Source organism: Macaca fascicularis, chromosome 5, assembly GCF_037993035.2.
Source record: "Macaca fascicularis isolate 582-1 chromosome 5, T2T-MFA8v1.1".
Classification (NCBI taxonomy): Eukaryota; Metazoa; Chordata; class Mammalia; order Primates; family Cercopithecidae; genus Macaca; species Macaca fascicularis.
Genome location: NC_088379.1, coordinates 76,832,833 through 76,851,109, shown reverse-complemented (window position 1 = coordinate 76,851,109; position 18,277 = coordinate 76,832,833). Strand labels below are relative to the sequence as shown.

General features: G+C 41.0%; 2 protein-coding genes across 3 annotated transcripts in view; one reads left to right on the top strand and one right to left on the bottom strand.

The window, feature by feature from the left end:
- The window catches only part of POLR2B (RNA polymerase II subunit B), a 49,713-nt gene extending 46,552 nt beyond the window's left edge, over nucleotides 1-3,161 (top strand). For both annotated transcript variants that reach the window (XM_005555208.4, XM_005555207.4), the window contains 2 exons: nucleotides 2,207-2,402; nucleotides 2,902-3,161. In XM_005555208.4, coding sequence (XP_005555265.1) covers nucleotides 2,207-2,402; nucleotides 2,902-2,991 — 286 coding nt within the window. In that variant the 3' untranslated portion in view covers nucleotides 2,992-3,161. The remainder of the gene's footprint in view (nucleotides 1-2,206; nucleotides 2,403-2,901) is intronic.
- The window catches only part of IGFBP7 (insulin like growth factor binding protein 7), a 77,201-nt gene continuing 62,003 nt past the window's right edge, over nucleotides 3,080-18,277 (bottom strand). Inside the window, exons 2-5 of the mRNA XM_005555209.4 lie at nucleotides 12,823-12,932; nucleotides 5,196-5,312; nucleotides 4,426-4,552; nucleotides 3,080-3,338 (exon numbers count right to left, since the gene is read on the bottom strand). Of these exons, the coding sequence (XP_005555266.2) occupies nucleotides 3,319-3,338; nucleotides 4,426-4,552; nucleotides 5,196-5,312; nucleotides 12,823-12,932 (374 nt within the window). The 3' untranslated portion in view covers nucleotides 3,080-3,318. The remainder of the gene's footprint in view (nucleotides 3,339-4,425; nucleotides 4,553-5,195; nucleotides 5,313-12,822; nucleotides 12,933-18,277) is intronic.

Sequence of the window (18,277 nt, the reverse complement as noted above, 5' to 3'; positions counted from 1 at the left end):
ATTATTTTCCTCAGAGTAAAAGACTTACTTTTTTTGTTTGCTTTCATTTCTTCTTGTTTATTTCTTTGTCTGCCAAATATCTACAGCATCGTCAACTTAATTCTAAGTCTGAATTAACATAATGGGTGTTAACATGTTGATGAGTTAACCTAGTTGATGTCAGCTGGCTAGTCGAGTAAAAAAGATATTCCATGATAAAAGGGACTAGTTCAGAATCATGCAAGTGCTTTTGTTCAAGACAGTCGTCTTCACTATACAGTAGAAATGCTTATGAAATGTTCCATTTTATTTTACTTTATTTTTTACATAGAGACTGGGTCTTACTATGTTGCTCAGGCTGGTCTCAAACTCCTGGGCTCAATCCAGCCTCTCACCTTGGCCTCCCAAAGTGCTGGGATTATAGGTGTGGGCCATCGTGCCTGTTTGAGGACTTTCATTTTTTAAAAGTTACAGGATATGAAAGAGATGTGTACTCAACGGTCAAAGTTTAATAAAACTATTTATTTTCACTGCTTCATTAAGGACATTTTTCAGTAAAACTGGTTTTTCTCCCCTTCAGTTGAATGGAGAATATGACTGCTAGTAATGTTTGGTTCTACTACCCTGAGTTCTGCTAAGGTGCCAGCAGTTTTATTCATGTTTCCACCATCAGTGCAAATGTAAACACAGTGAAAGAAGCAAATGTATGTTGTTAGTATTACTATTAAAAATAACTTTGACTCTCAGGAGGTCCATAAACCACACTCTGAGAACCTCTGCTCTAGAAGATTAGGATGTTAAACCTAACCACAGTACCTCCTTAATATTAAATATCCAGGTTTACATTTCCCTGAATATCGCATAAGTGTTTTAATGGTTTGTTGGTTTCAATCAGTATACAAATAAGGTCCATGCTTTGCAATTGATTGATAGTGACCCGTAAGTCCTTTTTTGAATTTATTGGTTGCCTTCCAACCTTTTTTTTCCCTTGTAATTTATTTGTTGAAGAATCTGGACTGTTTGTCCAGGGCTTGAGACTGAATTTTGCTGCTTGCATCCCAAATGCTGTGCATTCCTGCTTTTTTCGTTTTGTTTTGTTTTGTTTTGTTTTGTAAATAATTAGATCTTGAGTCTTGAGATTTAGGGTTTGAGTTTTTTGGCAGTAATCCTTCATAGGTGGTATTCTATACTTCCAGTATCTGGTTGCCTTTCTTTTTATGATTTTTAGCAGCTATTAATGATCACTACCTAAAGACCTTAATTAAATAGAGATTTCAAACTGATACCATTCTATTTTTTTCTCATTTCTTCTTCAGTTTTTTAGCCAGACTACTTCTAAAACTTTGTTTCCTCAACTGTTTGGTTACCTAGTGACGTAGTTCCTATAGTAAGGGCAGGAATAAATGCTTGATTCTCTTCTTTTATTTACCAGTTTTCAAAATAGCGAGTTGGTTTTCTAATGATCCAGATCAGTGGTCCAAAGTCGACCAATGATTTTTTTGTTTTGGGGGAGTATCATTATAAACCCATTGGTTTTATTTTGTGTATTTTGGATATTAAGTATGTTAAGGAAGCCATCATCATCTATTTGCCTGGCCATCTGAATAATGCATTTCACTTCTTATGTTGTGGAAACCTATTATCATTTACCTGTTCTTTCCATTACTTCAGCCAACATGTGTTTATGATTTCAAGGTTGATTGCCTGGGACAGTCATTCCATTGACAAGCTGCCTTATTTAGATTGTCTTTTTCATTATTCATTTTTTTAGTTTAGAGTTGAATTCTAGAAAGTTAAATGATAGCATGATGAACCTCCACTCTATGCGTTATTGTATCTTATGAGGAAAATTAAATGCTATACTTAAGAATCTAATGTATCTACTCCATTTGGGGACCTTCTTTTTTTACTTTTATTTGTTAAAAAATAGAGATGGGGTCTCGCCATGTTGCCCAGGCTCCTGAGCTCAAGAGATCCACCCAGTCCGCTTCCCAAAGTGCTGGGATTACAGGGGTGAGCCACTTTGCTTAGCCCATTTGGGGACTTTCTAATGCACATCAAATAGTTGGTAGACTTCTCCTCTCCCCACCAGTAGAGAGAATGCTAGGGTATAAAAATTAGCCTAGTTCTCCTTCTTTGCAAATATTATTCTCCACCTTTGCCATTATTCAAGGCAGTATTTATAATAAAAAATAAGTACAAAGTAATAATTTTTTTCTCTTAACAGTGACGGTGGCCTGCGTTTTGGAGAAATGGAACGAGATTGTCAGATTGCCCACGGAGCAGCCCAGTTTTTAAGGGAAAGATTGTTTGAGGCATCAGATCCATATCAGGTTCATGTTTGCAATCTTTGTGGAATAATGGCGATTGCCAACACCAGGACCCATACATATGAATGCAGGGGCTGCCGCAATAAAACCCAGGTGTGTATAGACTTTACTGGCAGTTGATGTTTGTTTAGAGGAAACTCTGTTGGTCTGATTATCCAGGCAGATTTAGTGTGGTGGAACAGATTGGCATTTTTACAATTTTGATAGCATGCTTCTATAAGATTCCTAGTTCTAAATATGAAAAAGATAATTTGATTTTTCTAAAAACCAGTTTAGGTTTTAGTGTGGTAATTTCTCTAAGCTGTTCATCTTTTGGAAATAATAAGACTTTGTACAAGGGATTTTAAACAATGAGTTTTTAAAAACCTTTTAGTTGAGGTGGGTGAATATAAATTATGTCTGGCAGAAAGGGTAAAATACCAAAGCCTGCTAGGAGAAAGAACCACCATAAGCTGAGGTAGCAGAGTGCGTGTTCTCAGCTCCGCTCATTTATTCGTTATCTGCAGTACCAGATCTTTGCCTTTTTCTGGGGTAGAGAAGTGGAGTCACTTCAGTACAATTCTGCTAATTACTATTTGTTTTTTCTTTTCAGATTTCTTTGGTGCGAATGCCTTATGCATGCAAACTATTGTTTCAGGAACTTATGTCTATGAGTATTGCACCGCGAATGATGAGTGTTTAGCTATTTTAGAAGATTCAACAAGATAAAAATATCTTGGTGTCTTGTTTCTATTGTGTGGCTTTTAAAAAATGACAAATAATGTACTGTGTTGTGATAAAAAAGTAGTTTATTTGTTTAATGATATGCATGCTTTTCTTCTGTAAATATATAATAAAGTTTTGTAGATAGTCTCGATGTGTGATCTTTATTTTGTATTTCTCTGTATAAAACCAGTGAATATAACTAAAGTGTTAGTGGATTGGATTAAAAGAAACTTATTAGGCAAGAACAGGTAATGTAGTTATCCATGACTACTTTTAACCATGCAGACTAATGTATTCTGGAGGTTTATAGCTCAGCACCTTCACCTGTTTAAAAAAAAGAAAAAGATAAAAATTAGTTACATATAGGGATGTGGTTGACTTTTGAACTGTCAGGTAGTTGAGTGTTTCCAAATAAATGAAGATGTTAAAATGTGGGGATAAAGGATATATGAGTAATTGTATAAATAATATGCTGGAGTGCTCTGTGGAACTCGAGTTACATGATTTTAGCCATGAAAGGCAATTTTGCTGTATTGGTTTATGCATCAAAGGTACATCTTATTATAGAACGGGAAGAGCACATTTCACAAATGAGATTCAGAGAGGTTAAAGACCTTTCCTTTGTAGTCCAGATCTTCAAAAGGTAAAGTGGAGGAAAAATTAGTAGCAGAGCTGAGACTCTAACGCATGGCTTGACTCTTAGCTACTGCTCTGTTTCATTGCCTGGCATTACACATTATGGCTGAAGAGAATCTGACCACATACTTCTTTACTTTATTTTCATATCACAGCTGAGTGATCTGCACAGTGGAATGGTTTGACATGCTGATGGTAAATTTTGTTCTTTTGTCTAAGGGAAAGCCAATTCAGACATCAGTTTCATAGAACTATATAAATGTAAAGTAGCACTGCTATGACACTCAGGATGGGTTCTTCAGAGGAAGTTTTTTGGCAGTGAAGGAAGGGGAGACAGAACAGAAGTGGGCATTTGCCAGTATACTCTCTTTCTGGCTTTTTATTTTAAAAGCAAAAGTGAAGGGTGAGAATTGCCCACAATCGTTTTCTTTTAAATGGGAATTTAATATAATAGTCACGACACAAAGGGAAAATGCCAAGTAGATAGGTAGAAAGCTATGGGAAATAGAAGCCATTCCAGGCAAGTTTGAGTTTTGACTCTTACATGTTAGATAAGGTAAAAGCATCTAAGTCATAATAACGACGTTGAGTCACCCATCCAGATAATCTTTTGGAGTCTCGTGCTCTACATTTTAATGGCATACTTAATGCCCTTATGGATTCCTAACTACAGAATTTCATTAATAGCTATGTCTGATACTTTCATAATTAGTTCTGTTCTTTTTTAAGCAAATGTACTAGTCATTTTTAAATGGCTGTGAGATTTATTTTGTACCTTTTTTCACTGGTATTTCATGTAAGGCATCAACCACTGTAATTTTTGCCGATGCTGAAGCCTGTCCTTGGGAATTGGATGCATGGCACTCATATTCTCCAGCATCGTCCTTACTTAGAGGAGATACCTGTGAAAGAAAAAGGATCTAGTATTCCTCTGTGGTGGTCTTCTCTTTTGTCAGTGGTTCCAATGAGGTCATTATATCATAAGTTTCCTAAGATGACCAGGGGATTCATAGCAAAGGTGCTGCCAGAAGTAGTGCAAGTCCTGTGCTAGGAGACTTCGATAGCTACTACATTTGGTTTGCTGAGGAGTCATCTCAGGAAATGTAATGGACAACTTTTGATCATACTGCACAGGTTAAAAACTAGATAGGTACACATTATCGGTTTGAGGGCAGCCTTGATAAGGGTATATGATCAAAGTATTCTCCATGAATATCAAGGGTCAAGTAAAATAAGGTATTTATTAATCAATAATGAGTTAAAACGATGCTTGGACCATGCAGCTCTGTGTAAGGATTTTGCTTTGAACTCTTACGAAAATAGTAGTTCTTGTTAATTCATTGGTTGTTTTCAAAACATGCAAATAAAGCACTTTTCCTTTAGTTTCTCTGAAAGAGAAGCAGCGACTCCACGGTAAAGCTATTCCAAAGAGATGTGGAAGAGCAAGCACCTTCAGGCTGGCAGTACATCAGGCACCTTTGCCAGGTCCGCTTATGTCTAATGCTAAGAATGAAACTCTTGCCAGCTCTTGGTTCTGGTACTCACCAGCACCCAGCCAGTTACTTCATGCTTTTCTGGGCCACCCCGGGTCTGAATGGCCAGGTTGTCCCGGTCACCAGGTAGGAGTTCTGTCCTTTGAACTCCATAGTGACCCCTTTTTACCTGCAAAAACAAAAGGAGAGAGTAATACTGAGTTTTGTACACCAGATCATCTACTTGGAAGTGGCCACATCCCTACAATTTCACATGGTGTATGTCAGACTTTCTAATAGAGAAAACCCAGCATTTTTCTCAACTATTTCCCTTTACTACTTTTAAAATAGAGATCCTTTTATTTCTTCCTGCCAGTTTTCTGCTAAGCTTACGTGTTTTAAACTAATGTGTTTTTCTGCATGCTTGGGGAATACACATGTTCATAATTTCCTTCCACTGGCCACCATCATTCATTCACTCATACTCTTGGAAATTCTGCTTCTCGGTGCCAGGCCTTTTCCCTGTCATGCCATGTTCGACTGATGAACTGTCACCCAGTACTAGGTGTGATGCTTGGGACCTTGGGGCTCTTCCTGCAACAGCTTCATCAATGGACAATAGTAGGCTGAGACCAAAGCCAATACCATTACTTTGTTCTGAGGGCTAAGAATTACTCAAATGATTTACTGAACACCTAAGATAAAAAACACCTATCAAAGGAGTTCGAGACCAGACTGACCAACATGACGAAACCCTGTCTCTACAAAACACAAAAATCAGCCTAGTGTGTTGGCGAGCGCCTGTAGTCCCAGCTACTCAGGAGGCTAAGGTGGGAGAATTGCTTGAACCTGGGAGGCGGAGGTTGCAGTGAGCCGAGATAGCGCCACTGCACTCCAGCCTGGGCAACAGACTGAGACTCCATCTCAAAAAAAGAAAGAAAAAAAGAAAAACAGCTGTCAAATACATGTGCTGTCATTGTTCTTTTATGACAAAACTTGTTGACTGTTTCTGTGTATGTCATGTTGAGATTCAGAAGAAATTTCTTTGATTCAAGGCCAATACTAATGTATCCTTTTTGCTCTCATTTTAAAAGGCAAAATGTTTATTGTATAAACTCTGGAAAATATACAAAAGAATGAAATTCACTTGTAGCTCCTCGATATATATACATTTAGCAGCTGAGTTACAGAGTACAAATATTTTAAGCCTTGTGATAATGGTGAGTTAAAAAAAAAAAAAAAAGGATATATGAATTGTTTGTTCATTCCATCCCAGACCTCCTTTAAGAGGCTGACATTTATTGATACTTGACATTTATTGATACTACCTTTGTAATTAGAAAGGATTTACAACCTCAGGTAATTTCATTTTCTTCTATAATAAAGCAAATCTTAATAAAGACCAGATAATACTGTGTATATATAGACACACTGTATGTGTAAATACAATAAATACATATATAAGTAAATCTATATATACACTTTGTTAACTTCCATCTCAGTGTTGCTTTTCCCATGTGGATCCCACTCCTACCATGTGTTTTTTGTTACTCTGCTGTTGTCTCGGCTTCAAACCTACACTGTATTTTCTCAGCTTTATGATGCCAGGACCGGGACTCAGCAAACCACATGTGATCTAGGCCAACTCCTGCTCTTGAAAAAATACCTTGATTGACTGATTTGGAAAGCCTGGCTTTTTGCATTTTTTTTCTGGAATTTTCCCACATTGCTACTAATGCTGTGAAGACAAACATGTACTCAATAGGTACATTTCCCCTTAGTTTCCCAAGTAGCTGGAAGAAATGGTTTATGCTAATACAGCTTTTGCAATAGTTACTTAAAAATGGGTTTTAAGAATATTTTGGTAGAAGTATTAATTTGATTCAATGTCTAAAGTAATATGTCTCTGACCTTTATTCACAGAATTTCAGAATCATATAAGAGTTTTATGTGTGACCAAAGCAAGAAAATAAGAAACACTGCAGCACTGAAATACTGAATCTCAGCAACTGAGCCTCAAATCCCATAGCTCTTGGTAAAGAGCATTTTATGTTAATTAACTTGATCCACAATGGAAAGGGAAATGTATCTTGTTAAATATAATATTTAACAGAAATCACTGTATATATATACTTTGTTTTTCTCTTCTTTTCACAGGTGTTGGCATGGTGTATTTTAATTAATGTTACATAATTATAAAAGGTTATACATCATGTAGAAAACATAGAAAAAACTGCCAAGAATTTTCATATGAAACATTTTTATATGTCAAGCTCTCCCTTATTCATGTAAAGGGATTCTAAGTGTTGATAAGCATGTGTTTTCTGGTTTTTTTTTTTTTTTTTTTTCTTTTTTTTTTGAGACAGAGTCTCGCTCTGTCACCCAGGCTGGAGTGCAGTTGGTGTGATCTTGGCTCACTGCAACCTCTACCTCTGCCTCCTGGATTCCAGTGATTCTCCTGCCTCAGCCTCCTGAGTAGCTGGGATTACAGGCACATGCCACCACGCCTGGCTAATTTTTGTAGTTTTAGTAGAGACAGGGTTTTGCCATGTTGGCCAGGGTGGTCTCAAACTCCTGACCTTAAGTGATCCACTCGCTTTGGCCTCCCAAAGTGCTGGGATTACAGGCATAAGCCACTGTGCCCGGCCAATAAATATGTGTTTTCTCGTTAAAATAGGAACTAAAACTAAAAAAAAGAGGTTAATATTCAGTGCTTGTAAAGATGCAGAGAAATGGCACTTCTCCATTGCTGGTGGGAGTGTGAATTAGTACAGTCTATTTAAAAAGTAATCGGACAATGTCTATTAATACTAAAACAAATATTTTGACTTATTCAGGTAACTGTTGGGAATCTATCTTATAGCAATAAAAGCACCGTATGATATGTGTACTTTGATGCTTAAAGTAGGATTAAGTTGACAAAAATTTGGAAACAACAGAAAAAATACAGAACTGATTTAATACATTATGGTATTCATACTTGGAATATTACGTAGCTGTTGAGAAGCAGACTTGGACGGATGTCCATGAAGTATTTGTTGAGAAAAGCGAGTTTCAGAATAGTTTATTGGCACACTATATTCTCATTTCACCGTAGGGATATATGTTTGAATAAGCTTGGATATGAAAAAGAATGTGGAAAGATACAAACCACAGCAGTTCACATTGGTTATCTCAGGCAGGAGGAGGAGGTGGTGGGGGGACATTCTCAACTCTTTCTTTATACGTCTTTGGATAATTTCTGCTTATTACCATTACCTTAGAGGTCACTATTTTTGATTAAAAATATTCTTAGAGTTCATGGAAGCCCTAATCTGAAGAAATATTCAGGCAAGAAAAGAATTAAATAGAGAGTCTCTCGGTCTCAGAGACAAGTATTGGGAAGGTGTTTTGCTTTCGCTGTGAGCATCATCTCTGATTTAAAAGGGTTAAGTCAAACATGGCTATTTCAGTTCATGTTCCCATTTCAAAATATTGCCCTTCGAATCTTTCTAGGCTAGGGGTTTGCTGAAAGGCTTGTTAAAGCCAGCAGGATAATAACTGCCAGTAAGGAAAGTAAAGACCACTCACCAGGCTGTGCCAACCGTAAGAATTGCCACTGCAGTCTCAAGTGTCATGGAGAGAAGCCTTGTGCCATTAATTCTGCTGTTGCTAAGAATCCTTGAGCTAGAAAGACATGCTGTCTTTATTTAAGCCTCAGTTTCTCTTGTTTAACAAGCGTGGATTCTAATATTCTATCCAAAAAGGTGTTCTACTCTTAAATTGGATTTGAAACACATGTGCTAGTAAATATGTCTGTATTCTTAACAGTCTGGTTACAAGGACAGCGATGAGAAAACAAATACCCCGTTTAATTATTTAGGACAGTGACTTCCCAAGTTTCCTTAGTTTTGACATGGCCCAAACTAAGAAATACATTTTACATTGTAATCTGGAATATACAAAAGTTTCAGGAAATGACACCTTTTTAAGTGGTAAGTGTGATGCCTTAACATAGGTTCTGTTCTATTTTTTATTTTTTATAAGAACATGCTGGTTGTGATCGCTACGTTAGTTCCAGGACTCGCTGATGAGTCACAGTCTGCAGTGTAAGAAACACTGCTTTGGGTCATGCATGTGGCAAATTACATTATGAAGGTAGAGGACAACTGGCAGAGCATCATAGTTGGGTTTTGCTTGTTCTGGAAAGTCTGCAGAAAAAATTGTTTCTCTCCTACTTCCTCTTCACTTCTTTTCTTCAGCACCCATCTCATTGACTGACATAGTGGGTTTTGTTACGGGATCTTGCTCTGTCACCCAGGTTGGAGCGCAGTGGTGCCATCATAGCTCACTGCAGCCCCACCTACTGGGCTCAAGCGATCTTCCCACCTCAGCCTCCCAAGTAGCTAGGGACTACAGGTGTGAGCCACCACACGGGCCTCAACTGCTGTGGTGTTTTTGAATAGCCCTGAGGACAAGCCCTCAGTGAGGCCTATTGGGATCTGCCCTGTACAGTCCTAAAAGGGAAAAGATTCCCGAGGCAAACGTATTCCTCTGGTATGTGAATACTTTAGCTGGGATTGGGTAGAGCAAGGACTGAAGAAATTATTTTTTGCCAAGATTTGCCAATAAGGTCACATGCCCCAGGACACTTGGGTGACCCTCGCTTCTCATTGTGTAAGTATCCCTAGGAAACTGTAGAGAACTGCAATGGAATTTTTCACGAGTATTCCTTGGAACATTATTTCTCCACCTCCCCACACCCTGAGCAAACCAGCAATCTCCAAATTAGCAGTGAGGAACGCCTGCAGTTCTTGCAGTAAGGATGGAGGGGAAATCATCCACGGACTGCATTTCTGCTCTTAATTGCTCTTGCTCCGCCTTCCTCTTAAAAACATAATTGATTGGGGTGAAATTTTATTGCTCCTTTAAGAGAAGCTTCACTGTAAAGGATGGTATAGTAGTGTTGACTCTGCCATCACCCCCACCTCAGGCATTTTCTGGTATCTGTTGCCAGATTTTACACAAACCAGGGGGATTCACGCTGGTGCCAATGTCAGTGGCCGCATCCCTCTGGCCGCACGGGGGAGCCAGAGGTTAGCAGGTGACCCGACCTGGGCTTGAGCCCTTCAGTGGGATTTTCACAACGCAGCAGGGAGAAGGGAAATCCTTTCTTTCCTCTGGGGTCTTTAAGCTGTGATAAAAATGTGAGTGGAGTTGACATCTCCCACTGCACAGGAAGCTTTCTGAAGCAGAAGAAAATGAGACTAGTATATTGAGAGCAAAGAGTCAAGAGTTAGAGTTCTCATGGCGTGTGTACCCGGATGCAGGGGCCCTTGAGGCTGGACCCCGCTCCCGTTTTTTGTTTTGCCTAGGTTAGTTTCAGATGGGCTGGTAGAACTTGCAACAGAAAGAGCTCCGACTGCGGGAGCCACAGTCCTCCTGGAGTTCTAGAAGTTGCTCCTCCGGTCACACAATGAGCAAACGAAATAGTCAAGGGAGACCATCATCCACCTTAGAGCTTGCTGGAGAAGTAGGGTAGCTAAAAAGGGATGTCTGGTTATGCCCTTTTACTTAAACGAAGTTTCTTTTTTGGTAGCATGAGTTTGATAATTTTTTTTTAATTCTTCGTAGGACAGTTGTGAGGCTAAGCAATTCAAAATGTATAAAAAGGACAAAAACGACTAGGTGTGGTGGCTCACGCCTGTAATCCTAGCACTTTGGGAGGCCGAGGCAGGCGGATTACCTGAAGTCGGGAGTTTGAGACCAGCCTGACCAACATGGAGAAACCCTGTCTGTACTAAAAATACAAAGTTAGGCATGGTGGCGGGCTCCTGTAATCCCAACTACTTGGGAGGCTGAGGCAGGAGAATCACTTGAACCCGGAAGGTGGAGGTTGCAGTGAGCCGAGATCATGCCATTGCACTCCAGCCCAGGCAACAAGAGTGAAACTCCATCTCAAAAAAAAAAAAAAGACAAAAACCTAAGTGTATGGTATAATTGTGAAGTATTAGTTAATGGCAAGTAAGTGTTTTCTTTTCCCTCCTCCATACCATACATGCTGAGAAGATGTTGTTCTTCAAATATGAAGATAATTATACAAGACAATGCCACTCGAAGGGAAAAATTTCCAGGAACAGTAGCTAATGTCTACTGAGTGCTAACTATGTATCAAGTGATTTTTACCTGCATTACTTTATTTAATCTTTATGATAATTACATGCCACTTCAATAATGTAGAGAAGGGAGCTGAGGCTAATAGCAGTGGTTTTCAGTACAGGGCAATTCCCCAGCCCCACACTCTTAGGGAACGTGTGGCAATGTCTGAAGATGCTTTTAATTCTCACGACAGGGGGATGGGAGATGCTACCATTATATAGTGGTTAGAGGTGGGGGTGCTGCTAAACATCTTCCAAAGCACGGGCAGCCCTCACAACAAAGAATTATCCGGCCCCAAATGTCAATAGTGCTGAGGCTGAGAAACCCTGGCTTGCAGAGAACCTAGCCAACCTGGCTAAGGAATTCACACTCTTTCCTTTTTCTTTTCCTTTTCTTTCGTTTCTTTTGAGACAGGCTAGAGTGTAGTGGGGCAATCACAGCTCACTGCAGCCTCGATCTCCTGGCGCAAGGGGTTTTTCCACCATAGTGTCCTGAGTAGCTGGGACCACAGGCATGCCTCACCATGCCCAGCTAATTAAAAAAAATTATTTGTAAGAACGAAGTCTCACTGTGTTGGTCAGGCTGGTCTCAAACTCCGGGACTCGAGTGATCCTCCTGCTTCAGCCTCCCAAAGTGCTGGGATTACAGGCATGTGCTACTGCACTCAGCCTCACACTTTTTTTTTTCTTTTTTTCCATTTGGGAAGTCATTTCAAAACTGATTTATTAAAAGAATATCATGCTTTTTCCACTTGGGGCCAGCATTTAGCAAAATTCAGAAAGGAGAAATTTTTTTCTTTGCTATTCCTCCTCTTGTTCCTTTTTAATGCTCTGTTCTGGAGTGGTCTCCTTTGTCCGTAACTTGTGGTTCTACAGCCTTGGTACTTAGAAGAATAGATCCCACCTCACTCCTTCTACCCTGCTTCCAAGTGCTCTTAAAATGTACTCATCCATCTCCCGCACTTAGGGAATCTGAAAAAAATAATCCATGCTCACAGGAGAAGGCTACAGGGCTTTATGTCCTTTTACCTTCTTAGCTGAGCCTCCCAGTAAAATAATAATAATGCCTCCAAGCAGACAGGATCTAAAGTATCAGCTAAATGTTCAGTCTTAAATGAGGAGACTGATGACATCACAAACAGCTTGGTGGGGGCTTGGAGGTGGTATTTTGGGACAGAAAGAGAGAAACATACACTTTTAACCCCTATGCTATATTGTCTCCACTGAGGGTGCACACACAGACACACACACTTCACTCACACCCACATATGCACACACATACACACGCCACAGGTGCACACACACCCCGAAGGTGGGTTCAGGTGTTCAGCATTATTGTTCTTCCAGTTTCTCAGTTTCTAGGATGCTGCTAATTAAAGCATGGCAGGGACTGGTTTTTGTCCCATGAATCCAGAGGAGGTGCCTGTATGACTGCCCTAAGGTTTCACCTTGGAGCATCTGCAGTCAACAAAGCATGCTAAGGCTTTAACGTTTTACCATCATTGTGCAGTGCAAGAGAAGCTTGTCAGCCTAGGACGTCTTCTTGAAGTCTGTGCCACTGACCTTGTTCCAGATGAGGACAGGTGTCGGGATTCCGATGACCTCACAGCTCAAGTACACCTGGGCACCAGTGACATTCCAGATGTCCTTGGGGGGCGTCACTATGGAAGGACCTGCAGGAGAGGGCACAAAGGCAAAGTCATCTTTTAAATAGCCCTTCCCATGAGTCAGCATCTTAGGGAGAAAATAATAATTGTGTTTATGAAGCCGTCCCCTTGGTGGATTATCTGAAGCAAATTTCAAAGAGTACACTGGCTTCCTCCTGCCACCAGCATGATTTTAAGGTCCACTTTGGGAATGCATAAATCTAAACAAACAAAAACAATCAGGAAGAAAAATTTGTTATGAACATTTTCTTCTTCCCCAGACCATGCTTAAATGAGTGCTAATTTACCAGCTGTTTTTTTTTTATTATCTGGGACTTTTCCAGTAATAATAAAATTTTAGTTCCAAAATGTTCAGTGTTTTTCTTCTTTTGTTTACTGCTATTTCTATTTTGCTTGGAAAGGCAACAAGCAACCGCTCCGTGGGTAATGGAGAAAAACACCTAAGAGAATATTTGAAAATGTGCTGAGCACCCAGACAAGATGGAAGCCTCTGCCTCAAGAAGCTCAGGATCTAAGGTTGAAACGGGTGATGAGACAGGGAAGAAAAGGAGTGCTGTGTGCCTTAGGGGATCGCAAGGGACATCTTTATTTTTAATTTAATTTTATTATTATTATTTTTTGCCACAAAATCTCGTTCTTCCACCCAGGCTGGAGTGCAGTGGCTTGTTCACAGTTCACTGCAGCCTCAAACTCCTGGTCTCCAACGATCCTCCCACCTCAACCTCCCGAGTAGCTGGGACTATACGCATGCACTACCATGCCAGTTCATTTTTAATTTTCTTTTGTAGAGACAGGGTCTTGCTATGTTGCTCAGGCTGCTCCTGAATTCCTGGCTTCAAGTAATTCTCCTGCCTCAGCCTCCCCAAATGCTGGGATTATAGGTGTGAGCCACCATGCCTTGCCGGAAGGCACCTTTGAACAGAAGAGGCCCGGGTGTCGAGGAAGGTGGTACAAGGGTCCTTCTCCCAGTGTGGTCAGGTGAGGCAGCTGGTAAGAAGGAAGACGAGTGACTGATCTACTGGGTGTGACCAGGGTCCCCAAGGAGAGGGCCCTTTCCCAGGGTTCTCAGTGTGCAGGTCCCTAGCAGGAGGCATTGGCAAGTGGGGGGCACCCTCAAGCCACCGCCTAAATAGAGTCAGCAGGTATGGGACCACTGAGAGACGCCAGAGTGATGCTCTTCCATTCCCACAATTAGGGAACACACCCACCACCTTCTGTATCACGGCACCCTTTGGAGAAGGTCCCTACTCAGAGTCAACACAAACCATGTGCATCCTTTTTGCTGTGAAAGTGGTGGGACTCTCTGGTCCTAGGTTAGCTAACTATGGCCTGCGGGCCAAATCTGGCCTGCCATCTGTTTTTGCATGGCCTGTGAGCTAAGAATGGTGTTTGCATTTTTATTTTTTTTAATTAAGAAAAATTTTATTTTTTTGAGACAGGATCTCAGTCTGTTGCTCAGGCTGGAGTACAGTGGCATGATCTTGGCTCACGGCAATCTCCACCTCCTGGGTTCAAGCTCAAGCGATTCCCATGCCTCAGCCTCCCAAGTAGCTGGGACTACATGTGCATGCCCAGCTAATTTTTGTATTTTCAGTAGAAAGAGTTTTGCCATGTTGGCCAGGCTAGTCTTGAACCCCTGAACTCAAGCGATCCTCCCGTCTCGGCCTCCCAAAGCGTTGGGATTACAGGCCTGAGCCACTGTGCCCGGCCTGCATTTTTAAATGGTTGAAAAAAAAAATTAAAAGATGGATATTTCACAAAGTGTGAAAATTGTAAGGAAATGTCCATAAAATAAAGTTCTGTTGGAACACAGCCACACTTATTTGTTTCCTGCTGTCTCTGGCTGCCAGAGCAGTTGTGGCTGAGACTGCATGGCCTAAAAGTATTGACTGTCACTGGCCTTTTATTAAGAAATTTGCTGATTCCTGCTCTAATCAACTGAGGGAGACTGATGCCTAAATAAGACATTATGGGAAAGCCTCAGGACTTCAATCCTTTACACATTTTCCGGAGCTGATGCAAGTAACCCCCCTGGGCGATTTCTGGTTCGGCTCTGAAACACAACACTGTGGAAGCTAACAGATACCGAGACAGCGGGTGCTGCTGACTGCGCCTGTCCGCTGATGGCCTGGTTTCCCGGCATCTGCAGGAGAGAGGTGCACACCTACTTTTTATTTACTGGTAATTAGTATGTCACTTCTGCTAATTCTAAATGCCAGGGTTCAGCCACCAGGGGGCTTCAGAAAGACTCGGGACTGTCTGCAGAGGACGGTCACGGAGCTGGCAGCCTGGGTTCCTCATGTGGGGCAGTGTGAGACTCCAGAACCGAACCTGGCCCCTATTCCATGCTCAGCATGGTTTCTTGAATGAATAAATTAATGACCCCTTCCGAATTTTAAATCTCTGTTGACTTGGGTCTCCTATCCTAGCAAAATAGCAAACTGCAGGGTCATCTTGCATCAGAGTCCTGGGAAAGGGACAACCTCCCCTTTAGGGCTGGAAAGTTTTCTGGCATAATCAGCATTCAAAGGACATGAAGTCTCTCCTTTTGCAACAGGCTATTTCCAGCACAATATTAATTTCTTGAAACAGAAAGGAAATGACCCCAGTGTGCAAGATTTTCCCACTCATCTAAAGCATTAGAAGCTGATTTTTTTTTTAATCTCATGGGATATTTTTATTTTTTCCCTTTGTAGGAATGTGCCAAACAATCAAAGTTTGGAAAGCTCTAAATACATTTCGTGCTTCCTTCCCTCCAAACCATAGGTCTGAATAGGAAGCATATATCCTGGCCAGGGGGCTTGGCTCTTATGCTGCTAACATGAATGTGGTGAGCACAGTGGTGCAGTATTTATGTTTCTGGCTCTGTCTCAGACATTTCCTAGTCTGGATGCAGCAATACAGCACCCTGCAAAGGGCTGGGCCTCACCCTATCCCAGGCTTCCTCTAGGGCTCTGGGACCCCAAGGGCTTGGACACCACAGAGCCGCATCTGGCTGTGCTTTGAACTGCCTTCGCCCACCTCTCGAACGGCCCTCACGCTGCTCTGTTCTCCTTCCCACACACAGACTTGGCAGGAGGACTTCAAAGCTCAGGGGATCTCAAAGGATTGTTCTGAGAAGAACATACCAGTGTTCAGAGATCTGGGGGGAGCTCGGGAACAAAGCTGCTTCTCACAGATCCAAATCACACAAGGAATGCAAGACAATTTTATTGTGAGGATCTGAGGGCCTCAGCCCTGCCAAAACCTACTTACTTGAACCGTGTTCATCTCCCTATTGCCAGTACAGGTAGCAGGGTCATCAGTCTTGGGCAGGGGGCAGATTCTAGAGGGCTAACGGACGGGTTCCAGACTGATTTTCTGCCAGAGATCTTGAAGACATGCTATGGATTTTTCCCATGGGATTTAAAAACAGATGTTCTTAGTTTTAGTATAGTCCAATTTATCAAGTTTTCTTTTCTATGGTTAGTGCTTTCTGTGTCCTGTTTAAGAAAATTTTTGCCTAGCCCAAGGCTATGAAGATCTCCTGTTTTTTTCTACAAGCTTTATGGTTTTACCTTTCACATTTAAGTTTTTGCTCCATCTTGAATTAATTTTTGTGTGTGCTATGAGGCAGAGGTCAAGGTTCATTTTTCCTCCCCTAAAAGGACATCCAATTACTTCAGCACCATTTGTTGAAAAGACCTTCTTTTTCCCAATGAATCATAATAATGCCTTTGTGGAAATCTACAAGACCCACTGCATATGTGTGGGTCTATTTCTGGACTCTGTATTTTTTTCCACTGGTCTATGTGTCTATCTCTGCACCAATAACCATGGCATAATTTAGAAATTATTTGTACTAAAATTGAAGCACTAAATAGAGGGCAGATATGATATATCTGTTTTCCCCCAATCCTCTTACTATTCCAAGAAGCAAAACACTCTAGGACAAGCAAGGATTCTTTTTTAATTTTTATTTTTGTAGAGACAGAGTCTTGCTATGTTGACCAGGCTGGTCTCAAACTCCTGAGCTCAAGCAATCCTCTTACTTCGGCCTCCCAAAGTGCTGGGATTACAAGTGTTAGCAACAGTGCCCAGCCATGAATTCTTTAAAAATACCTGAACCCAGGAATACTTTGAATGACAGCCATCTTCAGGGGATTCAATATTAGGACAAATCTTAGCATGGGTTCCTCTTTCTCCTCTCCCAGTGCTTGGAATACCTTAGGTAAATGGGTTGAGTCAACATTTGGATTATTCTAAGAATGTAAATGATTTTGTCAATCCTGCCACCAGGCTATGCCTAGAATTCTACAAGACTTCCATACTACAAAAATCTGTAATATTCACTGACTCCTGTTGGGGTGATGGAGTGGAAGGGCAGAGGAGGGGCTGTTAGGATTAGTTTGCTGCACAACACTTACAAAAACCCTTGGCTATTTCAAATATCCTTGAACAAATGCTGGGTTTACTAACAAAACAATATGTAAACTGGAAAGTACTAACCTACAAGAACCGCCTTTTGGTTTAAGATACAATCTCTTGCAAAAGAAAGTCACATCAATAAATTATTAGTGTAATATTCAAGTGATCAACAGACCTCTTAGAGTAGGTGGAGGCAGGTTGGCCTCCACCTGACTTCCTGTGTTGCAAAAATCTGTAGGGATTCAACATTCTTCCCGGTACTTTGTTCAGAGCTGATGCCCAGTAGGATTCCTATTTACTAAGCTGTGATTGGTTCTTTACCACTTACCTGGTCTGGAAATTCCCCCAGAATATGCATAGGGAATGGAAACATTCTTTTTTTTTTTTTTGAGATGGAGTTTTGCTCTTGTTGCCCAGGGTGCAATGGTGTGATCTTGGCTCACTGCAACCTCCGCCTCCTGGGTTCAAGTGATCCTCCTGCCTCAGCCTCCCAAGTAGTGGGAATTACAGGTGCCCGCCACCATGCCTGGCTAATTTTTGTATTTTTAGTAGAGATGGGGTTTTGCCATGTTGGCCAGGCTGGTCTTGAACCCCTGACCTCAGGTGATCCGCCCACCTCGGTCTCCTAAAGTGCTCAGATTACAGGTGTGAGCCACTGCACCTGGCTGAAAAACTCTTGATAAAAGCAAATTACAGAAGTTTTAGCGAAACGTAAATGAAGACACATAGTGAGAAAGAATAAGCAAGCTACTTAATAGTGACCCACAGGGACACCAAGAGGACAAGTCTTGTATAGAAGAGAAGAGATGCTGAAAATGTTTTCGGTGGATACGATGGCAGCCTCAACAATGCTGCACTCTCTTCCCCGACTCTCAAGAACCATCATCCCACATTTTCCATTGAGAAGCAATTTCACTGCCAACAATCATCTTGAATTGCAATTC